Source organism: Coturnix japonica, chromosome 1 (assembly GCF_054131305.1).
Source record: "Coturnix japonica strain WE chromosome 1, WE-NBRP24, whole genome shotgun sequence".
Lineage (NCBI taxonomy): Eukaryota > Metazoa > Chordata > Aves > Galliformes > Phasianidae > Coturnix > Coturnix japonica.
The window spans coordinates 54642038-54663800 of NC_140663.1; the positions used below are offsets into that span (position 1 = coordinate 54642038).

At 37.7% G+C, this 21763-nt stretch overlaps 1 protein-coding gene across 3 annotated transcripts in view; it reads left to right on the plus strand.

The window, feature by feature from the left end:
• Positions 1 to 21763, plus strand: part of KDM5A (lysine demethylase 5A) — a 47224-nt gene that overhangs the window by 5030 nt on the left and 20431 nt on the right. For all 3 annotated transcript variants that reach the window (XR_014936187.1, XM_015865704.3, XM_015865707.3), the window contains exons 4-17: positions 692 to 862; positions 1534 to 1668; positions 6195 to 6300; positions 6836 to 6924; positions 9499 to 9657; positions 12122 to 12241; positions 12792 to 12950; positions 14376 to 14557; positions 16179 to 16341; positions 17109 to 17228; positions 18147 to 18341; positions 18457 to 18638; positions 18908 to 19032; positions 19250 to 19400. Coding sequence is in view for 2 of the 3 variants with exons in the window: in XM_015865704.3 (XP_015721190.2) it covers positions 692 to 862; positions 1534 to 1668; positions 6195 to 6300; positions 6836 to 6924; positions 9499 to 9657; positions 12122 to 12241; positions 12792 to 12950; positions 14376 to 14557; positions 16179 to 16341; positions 17109 to 17228; positions 18147 to 18341; positions 18457 to 18638; positions 18908 to 19032; positions 19250 to 19400 (2057 nt within the window). In the remaining variant the exon portion in view is untranslated. The remainder of the gene's footprint in view (positions 1 to 691; positions 863 to 1533; positions 1669 to 6194; positions 6301 to 6835; positions 6925 to 9498; positions 9658 to 12121; positions 12242 to 12791; positions 12951 to 14375; positions 14558 to 16178; positions 16342 to 17108; positions 17229 to 18146; positions 18342 to 18456; positions 18639 to 18907; positions 19033 to 19249; positions 19401 to 21763) is intronic.

The following is a 21763-nucleotide window of genomic DNA, read 5'->3' on the forward strand; positions in this document are numbered from 1 at the left end:
ATCCGTTTGGGTTTTAAACAACTTTGTAATGAAACCATATGAAGGGAGTGGAGGCAGTGGAAATGTGTCCAGTGTTTTAGATCAGGCAGGTAGTCATTTTCTTTCTATTTTGTTGTATGTTACAGTGTCAGTTCCTGTATGTGAATTGCTATGTTCAAAACTATTGTATTTAGGTGTGAAAAGTGAATGAGTTAAATGGAATTTTAATTCAGTTTCCTCTCAATGAATAGTCTCTCTGCTGTTTGGGGTTCTCTGAGAGTTTTTGTAACTCTGAGTCCAACACTCCCTTCTATGTGGGGTCTGTTAGAACTGGCTTTGCTGCTGGCCAGACTTGTGTTTTGCATCAGAGTGCAAGTCTGGTGAGAGTTAACTTTTCCGTTTGTTCTGATCGTTGGTTTGTATTCTTTCCAGCTTGTCAGAAAATCTTAACTGTTGAGTTCCTCATGTCTGGGACAGTACTCAGCTTGTGTTTACTAGGGAAGTTGTAATAATATAATATAATAAGGAGCGAGGTTAGGTATTTAATTATAGTACTAGTTCTTCAGAAACAAAAAGCAAAGTCAGGTTTCTGCCATTCTTTAATAGAACCTTTTAGCATTTGATTGCTGAAGTTGATTTATGGTTTATGTGAGGTGGTGAGAGCAGCAGTTTAAAGCCCTTAACTTTTTTTTTTTGTGTCTTTGTGTTTCAGATTGTTGCTGGCAAAGGAGGTTTTGAGGTAGTCACTAAAGAGAAGAAATGGTCTAAAGTGGCAAGTCGGCTTGGCTACCTCCCGGGAAAAGGCACAGGATCATTACTGAAGTCTCATTATGAACGAATCTTATACCCTTATGAGCTTTTCCAATCTGGGGTCAGCCTAATGGTGAGACGCTTCTCCTTCAGGATATGAGGATAGGGTCCAAACTGCCTGTGGCTCCTTGTTGCTACATGCGAAAGTAGAACTTAGATTCTGTGCTTTTAGAAGATGCAACTGTGTAGACAAATGTATACCCACCCTGATACTTCCTGTGGCAGGATAGTAGCAGAAGTTGTAATGTGACCTTGCGCCATATTTTTTTCTCAGCAATTTCTTTATAAGACCGAGACTGTCCCTATCAAGGAAAACACCATGAGGCAAGGACACCTTCCACTAGGTCAGGTTGCCCAAAGCTCTGTCCCAGCACTTGCAGAGATGGGGCAAGTTGGGGTATCATGTTCCAGTATTTCACCACCCTTGTAGTGAAGAAATTTTCCCTTGTATTTAATTTAAATCTAGCCTTTTTTTCTTATTTTGAAACCATTACCCCTTGTCTTCTCACTAAATTCCCTGATAAAATTTGCTTATCTTTCTTGTAGGTTCCCTTTAAGTAAGACTAAACAACTTCCATGCCCAGGATGCCTGGATTAATCAACCTCTTGTCCAAATGGCTATGTGCAGTGCTGTGTGACTTCAGTCATTGGCTTATTTCTTAGTTAAAGAGGCTGGTTTACAGACCATAGAATGATCAGCACTACCTGATTGATCGACTGGTGTTCTGTGCTCTGACCTTCTAGGGCATCCAGAAGCCTAACTTGAACCTTAAGGAAAAAGTGGAGGCTGAGGACCTCAGCTCAGATGCCCAGACTTCACCAAAGCAAGGTTCGAGAATGAATGTTGTGCTGAAGAGAACCAGACGTGTCAAGTCCCAGGTACCCTTATTTCTTGGTTATTGCAGAGAACCCTTATCCCTTCTACCAGCAAAGCAATACTGGGAGTGTGGCAGCCTTTGTTTGTGGAAGCCTGCTCAAAAGCTCCATGAGAAAGAAATCTTTACTTAAATAAAATGTAGAGAAAGATGTCTTGCTGAGACTATGCTTGAGGTAGGTGTGCAGTTAAAAACTTCTAAAACCCGTTTCTTGTTTGTTTATATTTAGCCGCTGTACTTTGGTAGAGATTGTGAAAACTAAATGGTTCAGTTCTACCAGCTCCCTGTTGGCCATTTGATGGAGCTTGAGTGAAAGGTGGATTTACCTTTAGAACAAATTCTTACTGTTTCATATCATTCTATATTTGCTTTAAACATCGTGAAGCTTTGTCAGATGTGGTTAAAATTCTGTTGTATTCTTTTTCCCCAATACATTTTGCTTGTTAACTGGGTTTATAAAGGACATTTAATCTCATCTTTGTCTCTTATGTCATGACTGATTCCAACTAAATTGTCCCTTTTAATCTATTCTCTTTACTAACAGAAGCTGACTTGGCATTATTTATTGCAGCCACATAGCAGTGCATCAATCACACAAGCAGTCCTAGGCTTTCCAATTTTGTTATTAGTGGGCGTCCAAAAAATACCCTAAGGATGCTGCAATTCCTGCGGCAGTCATTCATTGTACGGAATTCTGCTTTGAACTAATCTCAAGGGATAGTGCCAGTGTGACCTCTTTCCTCCTGCATGGTGTAGAAATGTCACTGTGTTATTAAGATCCTGTAGGACTTTTTTTTTTCTGGTACTTCTTTCTTTAGAGTAACTCTTATATCACGTTGGAAGAGTCACTTCTGTGGTACTTCTGACACAACATGGCTGCTTAATTTCATCTAAAGGTGCTGCATTTTTGAAAAGAGAGAGGTGATTTCACTTGAATGGCCGTCAAAAGTCAATGCATATGTATGTAAATGCCTTCTAGAAGACCTATACACGCATTATCTTTTAAGTAATTTAATTATTAAAATATCCAAACTTAATTCTTCAATAAAGGAAGAACTCAGCCTACTCACGTAGCTAGAGGAATATTTCTAGGCTGTGTTGGAAGCTATGTATAAATCTGGAACTGTGTTTAGAAATAGAAATTTGTCCTCATGATCCCCAGACTGCAGAAGTATAAGATCTGGAGAATGGTAAGAAATTGTCCTAGATTTCAATACCTTGTTATTATAGATAAGACTCTGCTTATTGTTTGAAGTACACATCTGGAATTGTACCAGAAAATTAGGTGTTCTGGAGAATGCAGGTAATAAGCAAATAATGTAAAAAGAAAAATAAACCCAACCTGCTAAATAAATGTCATTCTGCTCTAGCTGCTGTATCTCAGTGATTGTGTTGTTTGCTGAGTTGTCCGTTGCCTGGTTAGTGAGCACTGCTAATTATGCTGAACACTGCATCTCAGCAGATTGTTTTCCAGAGTTAAATGTATTCTTCCAAAATGATCTGCATCTTATCTCTGCTTGCGACTTACCTAAGAATGGGAGATACATGAGAAATGATGGAGGTGGTAACTGGAGGTTACTGAAGTAAACCAGGATCCTCAGAAGAGGCTGACAGATTTTAGAAAAGCGAATGTTTTAATTTTTAAAGTTTAAAACAAGAAAAAATTGAAGGAAAATAGGGAATGAGAATTCTCCTGTGTGAAAGAAGGACTTTTTTTTTTCCAAGAAGGAGAATAGTTTGGTTATGAAAAATTCTCCTTAAAAAACAGCCATCAAGATTTATTTTCTATTCCTTTCTTCTGAAGAAAGCTATCAAATAAAAAACAATGGAGAAGGGTAACTGAAATACTTGTGGGCAAGAACAACAACAAACAGAATGAATTTAGATTACAAAAAGAGATAATCTTTAAAGTTCAGTTAAATTCTTTGTTAGAAAAAAAGTGAATGTCTTCACTTATTGTCTTTTAGGATGTATTTTAACTGACAAGGGAATTTATCTAATGAGGTTACATCCTAACAGTGAAAACAATTGTGGGCAATGTCTGCTTTCAATATTCTGTTACAGACATGGATGGTTTAGAACAGCAATTAACAAAATAGAATTCCATAAACAGCAATAGTTCTGTGAAATGATAGAAATCTGGGAGATGCTGATATGCCCAATGTGCACAAATATTCGAACACTTGATTGTAACTGTTCTCATCATATTATATCATAAAATCCTAGACTGGCTTAAGTTGGAAGGGACCTTAAAGCCTACCCAGCCCCAACCCCCTGCTGTTGACAGGGCTGCCACTGAACAGCTTAGCTGCCCAGGGTTCCATCCAGCCTGGCCATGAGAGCCTGCAGGGATGTGAGCTGCTTATCAGTGATTTTCCCTTACACAAGGAAAGCCCTTGAGTTGTACTTTCTGTTGAAGAGATAAAAAAACAAAGGTATTCCTACGTCTTTCAGGAAGAAGAATAGAATTTCAGTTTAATCAGGTTTGGTTTTGCTTTCTTCTGTTATATAAGCAACAAAACAAAAGTAAGAATGTGGCGTTTTGTACTATTAGCTGTGGAAAGAATGGCAAGGAACGTTTTCAGTGTTTTTGAATTCAGTGTTTATGTGCTGTTTTGGTGCATACCCCAGAGAATCTCATTGAGGTTTCTGAGTGATTTTCTTTCACATCTAAAACAATCAGACAGCCTTGCAGTATTTGTAAGTTTTATACAGAAAGCTGATTTTTTTAAAAATGCATTTCTATTTCAGTATATAACCTGGTTGGTTTGTTTTTTTTGCCTGAGTGTGAATTTGTTATATCCATTTTGTTTCAGTTGAATCCAAATAAATATAAGCAGTGGAGTTACGAAAACATATTTAGGGAATGCATTTTTAATCAAAGCTCTAAAATCAAAGGGAGGTTGTTGCATGTTATTTAATTTAGTAAATATGGTAGTCAAACTATTTTTCAAGTGTTATTGAGAAAATTGTTTTAAATCACAATAGCAGGAGGGAAACTGTGGAGATCATTAATGAATGTTACTGAGGTAATGGAAAATTACCCCGTGAAAGTGTAATGTGGGTTGATTCTGTCAACTTGTTAGTTGAGAAAATGGAAAAACTTTTAATGAGTTTCAAATGGAAATGGAATGACTCTGAAGTCTCCAGGTTGTGAGCTTTCCTGTTCAGTAAAAATATGATGGTGATCCTTGTGTATCGTTAGCCTGAAGTGAAAAGCTTAGGAGGAGAAAAAAAAATCACCAGTTGGGATACAATTTTAGGCTGAACTTATACAATTGGTCATGTCTAAATTGAAAATGATAACATCATAGAATTCATAAACGTTAGAAATTAGAAACATCAACATGAATGGCTTTGCAAAGATGCAGTTTAGCATACTGTATGCAACTCAGTGAGAGTAGGAACTCAAAATATCGCTAAGAAATTCATGAGTAGTAATAACTAGGAGGTAATAGGTCTTTTACAGTGTTTTTCTGGCAAGAAGAAAAAGAACTGATTTAGGATGAATAAATGGAAATAATCAGCTTTTAGCTTGGTTAGAAGTGCCTTTGAATATCCTGTTTTTAAATATTTCTAAGGATTTCTTTTATTTTTATTTATTTATTTTGTGGTGGTGGATTTTTTCCTCATTGAATAGAAAGTGTGACTGTACATTTTCCTGAGGGAATTAATATCATACCTTATCTATCGGGGCATAATTCTGTGGATAACAGGTGGAATACCCTCAATAATCATCTGAAGGTAACCACTTCAGAATTAGATACCTGCCTTCTAAATTGATGTACTTGCTGATATCTCTTACAATCAGTGAGGAAGACTGAATGGTGGGAATATAGTGACTTTGTATACCAGTGTTAGAAAGGGTTTTCAGTGTGTAAGGAGGCAATATAAAATACAAAAGGTGGTTGCAATGAGACTGTGACACACCAGACTTGATGTGTTTTTTGCTGTTAGGTTAGCAGCTATGATGAGGGGAAATGAGATTGGTCAGTAATGGGAAATGGGAAGACGTTTGCTGAAATAAAATGCTTTGGCAAACAACTGAACACTGCAGGGCTGTTCCCTGATTTTTGAGGTTGCAGGGGCACAAAGAGTAGCTGTAATTCAGAGTTACACTCATAACATGTCAGCATAAAGAAATCTGGGGAATAGTTTTGAATTCATTAGTGCTGATTTACGTCTCTACTTAAGGAAGTGTATTTGTTAACTTACAAGTACCTCGTGGTATCATGACTCTGGAAAATTGTAACGGCAACATTCTTCTTCTTCTCCTAAACGTTACTCGTGGATCTCGTTTGCTCTATAGATGACTTTCTGTAGTTAGTATGTGGTACTAAGCACTTAATTGTCTTTTATTCCATTTGCTTTTGTTTGTTGGCTCTAGGAAATGAAAATCATGTTTTTTCCCTCGTTTCTTTTGATGAGCTGATGTTGGTTATTATGGGAGAGTGAAATGCAAATAAATGATGATGAGAGTTGGAGAAGTATTGTTAGTTTGTGCTGATCTGGTTTTCTTTTTATTCTTAGGTGGAGGCAGGAGAAATGAGTAGAAATACTGAACTAAAGAAGCTGCAGATCTTTGGAGCTGGACCCAAGATGATGGGTCTGTCGCTGGGAGCAAAGGATAAAGAGGGTAATGAAATTGTGGGTTCATTGCTTTGTAAAGTATCAAGGCTGTTAAATCTTTCTGCACATCTCTAGAGCCAACATTAAGAAGCAGGTAAAGTGTTGTAACTGGAAATAGAAAGTAAACATTTTAGATTTTAATTCCTGAGAGATTTTCAGCATGCTTCATATAATTTGGCATAGTTTCGATTTTTTTATGTACTATATTGTAACCATAACAATTAAGCAGTTGTTGCAAAAATCTTGCGGCTGGAAGGAAAAGCAGGACTTCTTTTTTTGACAATTCTGAAGCTGATCCTACTAGCAAGTGAGTTAATTCACTCTGTTCTATGAGGCAATTGGGATGACCTGTGAGGATATGCAACATATACTTCCCTAATTCCTGTTAGTTTTAGAATGATTGGGTACAGCAAGACATTTTATCTTTTGCTGGGTGGTCAGGTAGTTTCAGGTGTTAAAAGACAGCTTACCAAACTGGGCCTCTGTTGTTTTTGCAAGTTGCATCTTATCTTCATGTGTTATTAACTTTATTTTCCTTAAAGATGAGGTGACACGAAGACGCAAGGGAAACAGATCGGAAGCATTTGGAATGCAGATGAGGCAGCGCAAGGGAACTCTTTCTGTCAACTTCGTAAGTTTGTTTATCTTGCTATGGTTTCCGATAAGAAGGTCATTGATTTACTGAGGTGTGTTTCCCCCCCCCCCCCCAAAAAAAAGGAATAGTATTTTATAAAATAATCCATAGTTTTTAATTCAGGCAGGCAGGGTTTTACAGTGTGAAGGTAATTGATGATTATAGATTTGAAGACTTGCTTTGCCATGCACTTCTTGCATGCCTTCAATGACTTGCTTTCTATTTGAGCTCCTCTTTGTGGTGCAATACTACTACATCCCTTCCTTTAAATGTATGTGAGATGCTCCAGTACTTCAGCATTTTGATTATAGAAGTATCAGCTTTCATCTTCATCCTCAGTGTTTGGAGTTTAAACTATTCTTTGTATCATAAAATTGAGTTGGAAGGAACCCTTAAATATTGTCTGGTCCTGCAGTGAACATGGTCATCCACAGGTAGATCAGGTTGCTCAAAGCCCTGTCCAGCCTGACCTTGGGTGTCTCCAGGGGCAGGACACCTACCACATTTTTGGGCATACATGCCAGTGTCTCATTTTAAAATCATTCTTCCTTACATCCAAGCTAAACTTTCCTCTTTTAGTTTAAAACCAGTTCCCCTAATTCTGTCACCACAGACCCTGCTGAAGAGTCTGTCCTCCTCCTTCTTACATCCCCCCTTTGTATACTGAAAGGCCACTATCAGGTCTCCCCAGAGACTTCTTTTCTCCAGAATGAACAGTCCCAGCTCTCAGCCTGTCCTTGTAAGTGAGGTGTTTCACAATGGGATCATTTTTGTGGCCCTCCTCTGTAAGCACTCCAACAGGCCCACATCTCTCCTGTACTGACAACTTCACATCTGGTTGCAGTACTCCAAGTGAGGTCTCACCAATGCAGAGTAGAAGATCAATCACACCTCCCTTGCCCTGCTGGCCACACTTCTTTTGATGCAGCTGCTTTTTATCACCTCCCCCCAAATACGTATAGTCATGGTTCTACCATGTTTTAATTATGTGGGTAGGAGGTTTATTTGTGGTTACGATGTAATCACAGATCTACATTTAGTGAGTATGTTTTGTGGTGCAGTCTTCCTATGGAATAAATCATCTCTTGGTCTGACCAAAAAAAAAAATGTATATTCATATGGAGAGAAAAAGGTATTATCAGCAGTAGATAACTAGTAGATAACTAATGAATATCTCAGAATAGCCTTGCACTGTAGTTGCTATTTTAATACTTTTTATTTTTTGGAAGAGAGCCTGGAGGTGTTTCTTAAAGCAACCTTTCTCATTTCTCATATACTTGAAAAAAAAGTAACTAGTTTGGTGAATAGTTCTAGATCTGCCCTACTTGTTATGTCTTGCCTTAAAAAGAAGAAAGAAGAAATAACTGGGTTTGGTAATAATATATTTGGTAATATAACTGCAACGTTTAACAACATTGTTTCTCAAGATAGTTACTGAGCAATCTTCCCATTGAGAAGTATACTATTGCATAGCTAGGAGGTTGTGTAGGTTAACTAGGCTGCTGTAACTACAACGGTGCTGATTTCAAGTATTTAAGCTAATTGTATGAATGTTTATTTATTTATTGTGGCAATCTAACAGTAAAAACCCTAGCAAAACAAAAAAACAGCCCATATCAAACCCACTGTTTCTGGTGGGTTTTTAGCTCTGTGAGGGAAACGTGCAGAACCCAAGCTGCTCAGTGACTGAAGGCAGTAGTAGCAGAATTTAGATCATATGTTACACAGAAGACATTTTTTTTAGTTGCGATAAAATAGTGCACATTTATTTTCCTTTAGATTACATTTGATTACATTACAGATCTTCAGTGCTGTATTAAATCCTAAGTGTTTATATTACAAGTCCTTTGGACTGTATAAGATGTGGTAGCAAACAAAATCAGAAACCTGATGATGTCTATGAGACACATTTCCCAGTCAATGTTGTTCCTTGTGAGAGGTGATCCCAGATCTCTGCAAGTTTAATACTTTTTTCCTACCACCTGGAATTTGTGTCCTTTATTTTGGAGAATACGAGTAAGGATTTGGTACCTTTATGTACAATTATTTCCTCTTCCGCTTGGAATTCAATTGAAATATGTAGGCTTGGATTTTTCTTGTCATTCTTTCTTGTCCATTATAAGCATAATCACTGTACTGTTGCAAGTGATAACACATGTGTTTCTGAAACATTTCTTGAAGGTATTCTTTGGTTGCATACTACCCATAGAGACTTTGGGTTGCTTTCAGATATTGAGGCTCATGGAGAGAGCATGAAATCCTAAGAAGTTTATTCTTCTCTATTGCTTTTGGAATAACATGAATGAGATGCTCCTTTGAGTTGGAGTCTGGATAATTATTACCCAACTGAAAGGAATAGTTGTTTCCAACATTAATTTCCAGTTACTTCCCTGCCCCAATTGAAGCACAATTGATTGTTAGCATTGCTTCTCAACAATCAGAGGAGATTCCGTTCATGTTTACATTGAGTTTTAGGATTACATCCTTTCTTTGTTATTTAAAGGAAGGCAGGTTCCGGATGGGAAACTTGTTACAACTTATAACAACGTATATTGTTTTTTTTCTCCACAGGTTGATTTGTATGTTTGCTTATTCTGTGGCAGAGGAAATAATGAAGACAAACTGCTGCTGTGTGATGGATGTGATGACAGCTATCACACTTTCTGCTTGATTCCTCCTTTACCTGATGTACCTAAAGGTGACTGGAGGTGTCCAAAGTGTGTTGCAGAGGTACAGTTGAAGAAATACTCAATTTTTGTATGTGTAGTTGTGCTCCAGAAAAGAGCCTAAGAGCTGTAGTTCAGCTCTTACTGCTGTTCCATCTGACTAGAAGATGTAGTATTGTTTGGGATTTTGTCAAGATATGGGCTGTGAATCTCCAGCTGTTGTCAGCTGATGAGCTGTAGGAAAAATATTTCCCCTGGAGCTTGGGTATAACCTTTGTTTAAGACATAGCCATGTAAAAGTTAAAACTCAGACATTTATATGGCCTTTAACTTGAACTGAAATTCAATCTGAGTGGGTAACAGGAAAATAAGTGAAAATTAAGGTGGCAATAAGTGTTCAAACATAACAGTGAGACACTTTCTAACCAACAAAGTAATCAAACCACATAATTTGGGCACAACAGGGAGCTCTCTTTATTGACAAGTTGTTATGACATTGTTCAAAATAACTTTTTGCAGATAGTGAGAGAACTAATTTGAAGAGTAGCTCTGTTAGTTTTGTTTTAGACTGAGAATGGAGCTGGAAAGACTTAGAAATGGAAACCAGTTTGAATTTAATTGCTCAAAAAATGGGAGTGATTGTGTTCAGTGAGAGAACTGATCAACAGCATAAAGCTAGAAAGCATAATTTGACTGGCTTGATATTTGTCTCAAGAAAAAATTGCAAGCTCAGGAAATTTTGAGATTTAGAATTCAGACTGAAAAAGCTTGCCATTTCTTAATCTATAACTTTGTAATTGGCTTTAACTCTTTAAATAGAAGTTTTTTAGATTTATTTTTCAGAGAGGGTCAGTAATATGCGCACTTCTATACTCATTTCCCCCCCAACATCTACCACAACCTTCCCAGCTGTGGCCTTCTGTTGTTTTCTTTATGATAGCAAGAATAGTTGTTCAGCCACATAATGAGGGGAAAAAATAAGCAAAGTTAGATGACCAAATCAATTGTTTTCCAGTTGGAAGTACTGGAAAAGTACTGTGTATAGTGGAAATGCTAAGTCATGGCTAGAACCAGTGATTGAGCACCTGGTGGGAAGGCAGGGCTATCCCAGGGGAGCTCAGGTGCATGCAGTGCACCTGAGTGACTGGAATAGTGGAGCCAGGATGCACCCCTTCCCAGACCTCATTTGGGTTGGCAGTGGAGGAGTGGGTATCTCTCTGGAGATCTCTGCCTACCTGAGGACCTAACAGTCCTTCTGAAGGTAAGCAGCTTCTTTCCCTTATTTCTGTGCCTGTTGCTGTTATGTCTGGTTGGATCATCCCTTGCTGTGGCCAGGGATTTTGTTGTTCTTTTGTTATTGTTGAACTTTCCATTATGTTACACCATGAATGCACTGGAAGTAAGAGGGGGGAAAAGAGAAGAATGTGTGTGTGCGTGTATATATACACGTACATATATGTGTATATGTACGCCCACGCATGCACACAATAGAGATGTTTGAAATGATTAGTAGTACTTGTTGTCTCAGTTTTTTACTTCAGAGGATAAGTGTGCACTATTGGTTGCTGTAATGTTAACACCAGAGTGCCAAAACAGAAGTTAGGAAGGACAGTATAAAGACTCTTTATTTGCATTGAGGTCAGCATTGTCTTGACAGTATTTATAAATGTTAAACATTTTCTCTTGCCAGCTGCATTTAAGAGCAGCTTTGATAAATGTTGGTCATAGTCTAAAGATATTTTCCCTTGAAGAGAAAGGAATTACTGATCTCTTGCACTCATCTTCAGACCTTCTTCATTATGACACTAAACAGCTGTCTGTTTTTTGGCATATTTGTGCTCAAATAGGTCTTGTAGATGTTAAAAATTGGGTCCAGCCCCTTTGTCAGCAGGGACTGAAAAAGACATAGAAACAAGTGGGAACAGTAGCAGGAATGTGAGCTGGTCTTCTTCAGTTCTTGGAATGATTGTAGGTAGAACAATGGAAGACTTGAAGGTTTTGTCAGAGAGACTGTGTGCTGTTAGCTATCACTAGTCAGCTACTTTGGTATAAGTGCTGCATTGTTTTAATTTCCTTTCCTCTTTTCTCCTATGCACTTGTGCAGAATCATTTGATGACGTGTCATGGTGATAAGACTGAAATGCTGTTAGTGTTTGTTTCTGTGCATTTATTCTGCAGGTATTTGAATCCAGTGTGTTTAAGAAATGCCTTTAAGGCTAAGGTTTTCTTTGTCTCACTCTGCTGCTGATGGGAGTAGATGGTGAAACTTAGTTTGTACAGGAAGCAGAGGTGCGTAGTATTGGGGTTTGCTGCATTAGATTAACTTCCATACAATTAATTCTGTTCTGTTTCCATTATGGTAGGACTTCCTCAGCTGAGAAAAGCACTCAAAACTGGTAGCTTATTGTGTTTGGTAAGGACTCAGATGGTCAACTGTTTTATTTCCTCTTCTTCAATTTTGCCAGAAGTATAACTGTGTGTCATAATCTGCTGTAGGGAACAATAATTCTTTATGTTCTATCTTTTAGGAATGCAACAAACCCCGGGAGGCCTTTGGATTTGAACAAGCTGTCAGGGAATATACTCTCCAGAGCTTTGGTGAAATGGCTGATAACTTCAAGTCTGATTATTTCAACATGCCAGTCCATGTGAGTTCACCTTTTGCTGTCGTTCCTTGTAGGGGAAAAAGAAAGAGGTTTCAGCTGATCCCTGAGTTTTTGCTGAGGCATTTTAGGTTTCTATGAAGAGGCACAATAAACTTCAAACATCAATAAACTTCAAACATGTAAACAAATGGTATAACTTTCTGGCATCTGGTCTTGCTTCAACTTCATTTCACTCTCCTCTGTTGATCAGAAGAAAGCTTTATTGCTTGTAAAGCTTATACTCCATTTCAGTTTTTTTCCCTTTTTGATTATTTGAACCAAGTCTAGAACCATTTGTGTGTGGCAAGGACATTTGTGTGTCCTTAAGCTGTACTCTTGATCTTTTTTTTTTTCATTCCATCCTTCATGGTGTGGCATTCTGTTTCTATTACATTGCAACCACTACTAAGGAAAACAAACCAAACTGTGTGACAGTGAAGAGATGGAGTTGAGAGAGTGTGTTTTTGGAATCTGAGGATATACCGGAGATTAGTAACAGTATGTAGTTTCAGTGATAGTGTTCAGGTTGGATCTTATACCCTTGCTTTTTCAGATGGTTCCCACTGAGCTGGTAGAGAAAGAATTCTGGAGATTGGTGAGCAGCATAGAAGAAGATGTTATTGTAGAATATGGAGCTGATATATCATCCAAGGACTTTGGAAGTGGCTTTCCAGTGAAAGATGGCCGACGGAAGCTGATGCCTGAGGAGGAGGTGAGTATTAGAATATGCAAGCTGACTCCATTCTTTGCATGAGATTTCACAGTAAGGATTTAAGTCAGAAATCATTGTGAATTTTTTTCATGAAGGCATTAAGACTCACACTTAACATTCCTTTTGAGCAGGGCATTAATCTGATAATGTAGGCTCTTTTTCCAGATCTTTGTTTCTGATTGCTAAGCTGTTTGTAATGTTTGAAGTTACACCTGTTTTGTATCACTAAATAGGCAAAGATAAGTAAATTATTACAGTATACCCAAGTATAAGGAAACATCTGATAAGATTTTCCTTTCTTGTTTTGAGGAGTTAACTACTGAAACATAATACTTACCTCCTTAGGAGATTTGTAATAGATAAAACAGTCTAATGAGGTTTAACTCGTCCCTCTGACTGCGCATACTGTAAGAGTGAAAAATCTTTGATACCACATCTGTTACAGGAAAATTAGATAAAGAACATCTGGTGAGTGTATCGCCTGCTTTCCCTTAGACCTTATTGTAGAATATCCATTTTTTATCTGCTTATGCGTTTAAATTCTGACAAAAGGGGTGAGTAAGGATATGATTTTATGGCTACGCAGGCTCAAGCTGGTTCATACTAATCCCTGGAAAATGTTATTTTACTTGCTATTGTCTTCCATCCATGTCTGCACTTTTTGTCTTGGTGGAGCAGGGATTGTGTGTCTGCTTGCTGAGTGAGAACTGCTCGTTGATCTCTTTGTATAAAAGTAATAATTAAAAAATCAAAACAACCACAACATCTTTCTAGCCAGGTCATCTCTCTCACTGTTGTCTTTGTGTCAGTGCAGATGAAACAAAGTAGTGGCAATCTGATTTTTTCTTTTTGTTAACACAAACTGGCTGCATTTTGAGGGAAAGGATGAATTTCTTAACTGGTGGTGCAGATTTCTGTGAAGTAAGCATAGGAATTTATTCGACTGAGGGATTTCTAAGATAATTTATGGAGATCAAGTTAAGCTACAGTGCAGCAAAACAAATCTCACACAAGAAGTCTCATTATTATTTCAGCTTTTGATGTTTGCAGTCATTGTATCCAGCTTTATGGAAGACTTCCATCTTTTATTCTTTTGCTAATGTTACTGGTATTTTTTTCTTATCAATTAGAAAAGCATGAAAGTTAGGCATGGGGTAGAATCAAAGTCTGTGGGCACTGATCCAAAGAATATGGTCTGTGTATGTTGAAATACTAGGACTGGCCTTAAATGTTAGTTGTGTTAAATGTTGGCTAAAGAGTTTGAATATTCCCTACTTTACATGCTTCAGTGTTACAGAATACTCTGCACTGTCTGTGGTAGGAATGGATAAGCTGATTTCTTAACACTTACCTTGTCTAGACTTGGTGTCCTTATGGTCTTCTAATTTGCTCAGAATTCTAACCTTTTTTTATTTTCTTTTGCAGGATTATGCACTCTCTGGCTGGAATTTGAATAACATGCCAATTCTAGAACAATCAGTCCTCGCTCACATTAATGCAGATATCTCTGGCATGAAGGTACCTTGGCTGTATGTGGGGATGTGCTTCTCCTCATTTTGCTGGCATATCGAAGACCACTGGAGCTATTCCATCAACTACCTGCATTGGTAAGAGCTCTCCTTAGCACATCTATGTTAATCTGCCTTGTTAACTATTAGTAAATTTGTAATATTACAATATACAATATTATTGTTATAATAATATAATAATTATACATATATATACATTAATATATAATAATTATATTATTATAATTATATTATTATAATTACAATATTACACTTGAAAATATCTATTCATGCTGATGAGTTTTAACCAAAAAGCTGTATGTGGTAAGTAGCCCATTTTCTTAGCTGAACTTGGTTAAAAGAGAACACAAATAGTGCTTTAACGATGTTGGGGTTTTTCATTAACTGATTGTGAATGTTCTTGTGCTTCAAGCAATCTGGTATCACTGTAAAATTACTCTTTAGAGGCTCACATCTTTTCTAACAACTTTTTCGTGTGTTTGTTTTAAATTGAATTACAGTTCATTGGTGTGGAATGTGCTTTGTGTTTTAAAGTTGGTAAGCCCCCGCTGGAAATGAAGGCTGCTGTCTAGTGGCTTAGGCAGGCATCAAAACTGAAAGTTCATGAGCAGGGTTGTGTTTACACAGAGTACTCCTGCTTAAGAGAATTGAAATTTCAAAGTAATTCTGACTTCCAGGACATTTCTAGTACTGTTCTGGTGTTTGTTTTTTATTTGAGAAGAATCATCGTGACAGATTCATTCCTTGTGCTGCAGTCAGTCTTCATGAGAGGAGACTGTGGGAAGCATTCCTTCAGAATAGGTTAGTTGTCTGCTGAGTTTGATAGCCTCTGGATTGTGACTGCACATGTTTGGAGAACTGTTTGCTGATAGATCTGTTCCACAGGCAGTGAGGGAGTATTTCATTTGTTTAGAGTTCACTTATGGCCCTCATCATTCTGTTGACTGGGTCAATATGTGATGGTCTTGTGTCTGCTGGTGAATTCCAGCAGCTCAGACAGAAACAGCAGTATTTCCTGGGGCTTGCTAGTTCTGTCTTACCAGTAGGTGTCACTAAAGCCTGTAGGAATCATAGAGAACATTGCATTATTCCTTATCTAACTTTTGGGCTGTTTAGTAATGTTGAGGTAATTTATATTGAAACGTAGCAAGTAAATTGATTCATATATTTTGGCAGACTATTACTTGTACTTAAATAAAATGCAACCCTCTGTACTATATGTTCTAGATCACTACATTATAGCTCACTTTGGTTAAGACTGGAAGGACTAAAATAATATGTTCTGAAGTTGTTCTCTGTTATTGTCCTGTTTGTCACTTTTTTTCTGTGTTCACATAATACATGTGATTAGGTATCTTCTGTCTTCGGAATCCAGTGAACTACTGGTTTTCAGTATCTGGTTATGTGTATTAGAAGGATTGATTATCACTTTGGCATTTGACCATTTTCACTTCTGCTTATGTGGTATAACATGCCTTTTGTTTTAGACGTAAGATTTCTTACGTCTAAGAAACTATTTCCAAGGTTGATTGAGTGGATGAGTACCACAGTCTATTTCTGTTAAAGATGTTTTTGTGTCTACACACAAAAAATATCTGGCTTATACTTTAAACATCACTGTTCATGTACTTTGCAGTTGGGTGCCATCTTTTTTTTCCCTCAAGTAATGCACTTGTTTTTATGGTCTTTTTTTTGTTAGGGGAGAGCCAAAGACGTGGTATGGTGTGCCCTCTCATGCAGCAGAGCAACTGGAAGATGTGATGAAGGAGCTGGCTCCTGAGCTATTTGAATCCCAGCCTGATCTCCTTCATCAGTTGGTCACTATCATGAACCCCAATGTGCTGATGGAACATGGTGTACCAGTGAGTAGTACATGAGCGTTTTATCCACTCAGTTTCATTTTGTGCCAGATTTGTGTAACTGGAGAATTTATATGGTGGACCTCTACATCTCTAGTACATTAGTTACAAGGTGGCATTAAAGCCTATTTTTTGAATCCTTTTTGAGCTTCACCATGAAATTCAATTATCTTGCATCAGAAAGAGGGTGTGCCAAACTTCTTACTTAAAATGTCTTGTAGAATAAATGAATGTTGTGCTACAGTTCATTTTAATGGATAAAACCCTTCTACTGTATTTGCCCGTAGATTAGTTTTAATATCTTTTGACAGTCAAACACTGATGTTTTATAGAAGTTTTAGCTTTGCAAACTGTTTTGACCAAGCATTACTGACAGCAGACCTTTACGCAGCAGTCACTGTGAATTGCTTTTTGTGTTAGGATAAATTGCTTCTTGGACAAACAGTCTGGCAAAGCAAACCATAAACTGCTTCTAGAAGCTTTTACAGATTGTGGTCGATTAAATAATGATAGTCAATAATCCTTTTTTGGAATTCATGAAGAGAATTTTAAACTGCTGGATTAGATATCTAGCTCTTACTTTTTTTGAATTAACACTATAAACTGAGGATTTGTTTTAAAGAGAAAGAATCAAACCTTATTACTTAGATATGTTGACTACAGTGTTGTATAAGTAATGCAAGTGATGTTCAGTACATTCGAATTGCGTTGCAAGTCTTTCAGTGCCTTTTTTTCTCCCCCCCACCATCCTTTCTTTTCACTTGTATTAGGTGTACAGAACCAATCAGTGTGCTGGCGAGTTTGTTGTGACCTTCCCTCGTGCCTACCACTCTGGATTTAACCAGGGATACAACTTTGCTGAAGCTGTGAACTTCTGCACTGCTGACTGGGTCTGCTCTTTTGTATATGTTTTCTATGTCTCCACTAGGTGACCTTTTCAAGGAGAGCGTTAGTTATTTCTTATCTGGTGTGATCTTCTATGCCTCACAGTGTGTTTTATGTTTGTAGTTCCTGGAACAACTGCAAGACTGTTGTTAATTTCCATTGCTGAAAATGATTTTGGTGTCCACACAATTTTAAACAGCTTCAAAATGAAGCTTTCACATGTGGTCTTCCTTTTCAAATATTGATCTTGCAGTTCTTCTGCTAGTTTTTCTCTAATGCGTCTTCCTGGATTTCATATAGATTATTGTACTGCTTTGAACAGCTGTTGTCATTTGAATTTAGAGGTAGGCATAGAACTCTTGTCCTTTTGTGTCATATCATTGCATTTTTTTAATCGTGTTAGTCCATATTCTAATAGACATGACTCACCAGAACATAACCTATATGGATTCCTCACTAAGTTGTTAAAAGTGTTCCTTAGCACTATTCAGAGTTTATGGTTATAAGATAGGATCTCATCTGTAGTTTAACATCCAGAATTTCTTCATTTATTAGGTAAATTGTCTGTGGACTTGTCAGATTTTTTTTTTTTCTTCTATGCTTATGACATGTTCTGTGTGTAGCCCATGTGAAAACTCCTATTCTGACACTAGGCAAAATGTAACCCAGAAGCGCATAGGAAATTGGTCGAGTCATGCTTTCTTTTTGTGCTTTAGAAGACACAAAATGATTGATACTGGCTTTGGTTAACTTCAGTCCAAACGTAGTTATTTCTAGATGGCAGTGTGTCTCACCTCTTTCCCATAATACATCTTTCTGTTTTTCATTCTGTCTTTCCCTGGATTTTGTGAAGGAAAGTGGGTGGTGAGAGATTGTCTCAAAATGTTTTGTCTCTAAATGATTAATGACAATGATTTTTGTAGCTTCCAATTGGACGTCAGTGTGTGAGTCACTACCGAAGGCTTGGGCGTCATTGCGTTTTCTCCCATGAAGAACTGATCTTTAAGATGGCTGCAGATCCGGAGTGCTTGGATGTCGGGCTGGCTGCCATGGTCTGCAAGGAGATGACACTAATGATAGAAGAAGAAACACGCTTAAGGGAAACTGTTGTACAGATGGTAAGTAATGAAAGATAACTCTTTTACTCTCAAAAGAAATTTTGCTCCTCTCCCCTTTCCTCTCTGCTTCACCTGGACTAGAGTTTTTAACAGGTGTCCAATTTTCTTTTTAAAGGGAGTGTTAATGTCTGAAGAAGAGGTGTTTGAATTGGTTCCAGATGATGAACGTCAGTGCACAGCTTGCAGAACAACGTGCTTCTTGTCAGCTCTTACGTGTTCCTGTAATCCTGAGCGCTTGGTCTGCCTATACCACCCATCTGATTTATGTCCGTGCCCCATGCAGAACAAGTGTCTAAGGTATGCCAGTAGTTAGTTATTTTTCCCTTTCCAGATCAATAGTGTCTTGAAGACTGATTGCCAAATATCACATTTGGCCACTCTTTTTCTCTTCCTTTATTTAAGGAGTGCTTTTATCCTCTTTGTTTGATTCTTGGGTTCAAGGTAGAGGTTATTATACATATTCTGTCCTGACCTTATTTTAACTGGGAAAACTCAACAGTAAGCAATATCCTAAGGTGTTGTGTAAGCATTAATACTCTTGCTTTATTTTTCTCTCATATCTCCAGGTACCGGTACCCACTAGAAGACCTTCCATCTTTGCTGTATGGAGTGAAAGTTAGAGCACAGTCTTATGACACTTGGGTCAGTAGAGTTACAGAGGCTCTGTCTGCCAACCTCAACCACAAAAAAGGTTAGACTTCCATTCTTTGTTGCAGGAATTGAAAGGCATCCTACTTTTTCTGATTTAGTGAGACAAATCTCAGTGTTGTTTAGTGAAAAAAATGAATGAGAAACTCATCTTTGTGCATTTGAAATTAAACTAGCCTGTTGGAACCTTGATGTAAGGGTTGGGAAGCAGTCTAAAATGTATTTTGTTTCTACATTCAAACTATATGCTGTTATTACAGATGTAATTGAGCTCAGAGTGATGTTGGAAGATGCTGAAGACAGGAAATATCCAGAAAATGATCTCTTCCGTAAGCTTAGAGATGCTGTGAAAGAAGCAGAGACCTGTGCTTCTGTAGCACAGCTGCTTCTGAGCAAAAAACAAAAACACAGGTAGGACAGATTGATTTATTTACTTACTTTTCTACAGCTTTTATCAATTTTGTTACTTGGTAGGACCTGGAAATGTAAGAAAACCGAGTTCTCACTGTCTACTAATTACTTCTGGTGTTTGCCTTTAGTGCTGTTGACTTATTGGGAGACTGAGAAGACATACAGTTATAGCAAAGGCCCAAAAAACAGACTTGGAATTGCATTAAATGTACTGTTCTGAGCTGTCTCATGTACTGAAATGTGAAATCCTTAGGAAAAATTGTTTGATCTTTGATCAGGCATTTGTTTGAATGTATGGGAGAGTTGTAAGAAAAGACAGCTGGAGGAAAAAAATGCAATGAAAGTAAGTCTTGACATGAATGTTTGTATTTTAGTCAGCATGGCTAAATATATAGCTTAAATAAAAAATGAGTTGATAAAACTGCTTTAGGGAAGAAAATCTATTAAAGTGTTGTACTGCAAAGCCAAGTGCATGAAAACTAGAGAACAGCAATTGTGGTTGGTGAGGCAAGCTTAGTTACATTTTCTGGTACAGCATTTCTCAAAAACGTTTGATTTTTGCCAGCTGCTTACAAGTAAATTGCAGAATGCTTTGTGATGCTGGTGGAATTACTGGAAGACAAAGAGGAAATGTCTTGCCAGCAATGACGAAGAAGATGGGATCATGGGGAGCAAAGCAGGGCAGAGAACAAAAATTGAGTCAGTAGCTGAAGCCAGTTTTTCACTTCTTGACAAGGACCATGCAAAGCAGTGATGTGTGGCTGAATAGTAGTGGCTTTTCTTGGTATCTTCTGGCTTCCTTAGCTCTTTGTATTGCCTACCTTGCTTATGACCTTCTGAATGTTGTTCTGTCCCCTGGCACTACCTCGGCATTCTCCTTGTATGCACTGTTTTTGGTGTTAAGCTTAAGGCTTCTGTAAGGAATGGGGTGAAAAGTAAATAATTAGCTAGTTGTGGTACCCTGCTTTCCTACACAGGACAAAATGCAGAGTTCAACTGCGAGCCATGATGATGAAATTTTATACCATAGATTCAATTACACTTCTCAGCAGACATGCCTTAAGTTAATTAGTGAATTTCCAGGGTTTTCTCAAAAAGTAGAAGAGGGAGACAGAACTGACAACTTTCAGTGATGTATCTGAAGGAGTTAATCAAATCCCATGTGGGCAAAGAAAGAAACTTGTGTATCCTAAGATCTGTTGTGTGCTAAATCATAATATGACAGAAAATGGAGGCTTGACGATTTTTCAGAAGCAAAGATTTTATCTCCTCATTAAACAATGCTAGGAAATCTAAGTCAGAAATCACCTTCAGCTTGTTCTTTAGCACTTGTATTCACATTTAGTACAACAAGAGGGATCACATTTACACTAAGGATTAAGTTAGAAATACATTAAAAATGAGTGCTGAAACAGAACAACTTGGCAGAAAAAGCAGCAGTAAATTTGTGATCCAAATGTAGCTAATGATAGCACACCTATTTTTTTGTTTTACGTATGATCAGATGACATAGAATGGTGGAGATGGCTTCAGTGTACCCACGTTTTCTCTCCTCCTTATTAATCCTGAAAATTGTGAGTTTTTACAGGCAGGGACAGATGAATGTTTGTATGGCACATTGTGCTGTGTCAGTCTATGGGCTCCTCTAGGGTTGGAGTGCCTAGGGTGGGTCTGAGTTCAGTATCATCCCTTCTCACTGACTGTCATAGCAAATCAAAGCCTGCAGTATACTTTTTTTCTCTGTGTCTTTTACATAGTGTAATTATATTTGATGATTCATCTACATTTTATTTAAGTCCACAGGATGAAAGATTTAGTTTTTATTTAATGTGATAAAATGTACACTGATTAGCAGGGAAGTGTTTAAAATCTGTCCTGCTCATGAGATTGCTGTGCCTGCAGTGATTTTTATACCAAATATTTCATTAGTGCAGTGCCACTTAACTTTTTTCCTGCATTCATTGGGTTTCCAATACTTGCTTCTGGTGGTGCTTAATGGAAGTGTCTTTGCTGGATACATCCTACACAGTAGCAGTCTTTTTCTTTTGCAAGTTTCAGTGGTTCTCTGCCTGCAAGTGAGACAGCTCTAGCAAACAAGATTTATTTTCACAGCTTGTTACTGTTGTATATCGGAGACCTCTTGCCAGTGCCTGTCGTGGTCGTTAACTGCTTGAGCAAGTACAGATATTCACATGGCTCTTGTGAATGGTCCTGTCTGTCAGATTGACCAGAAAGGGAGGATAACTGCTGAAGTCAGTTCCTTAGAAATGGGTTCCCCTATCAGTTTAAAGATAGACAGCCAGCACTATCTTTTTTCCTTTAAATATTTCGGCTCCTGTGGTTTCCTCCATATTATTTTCTAC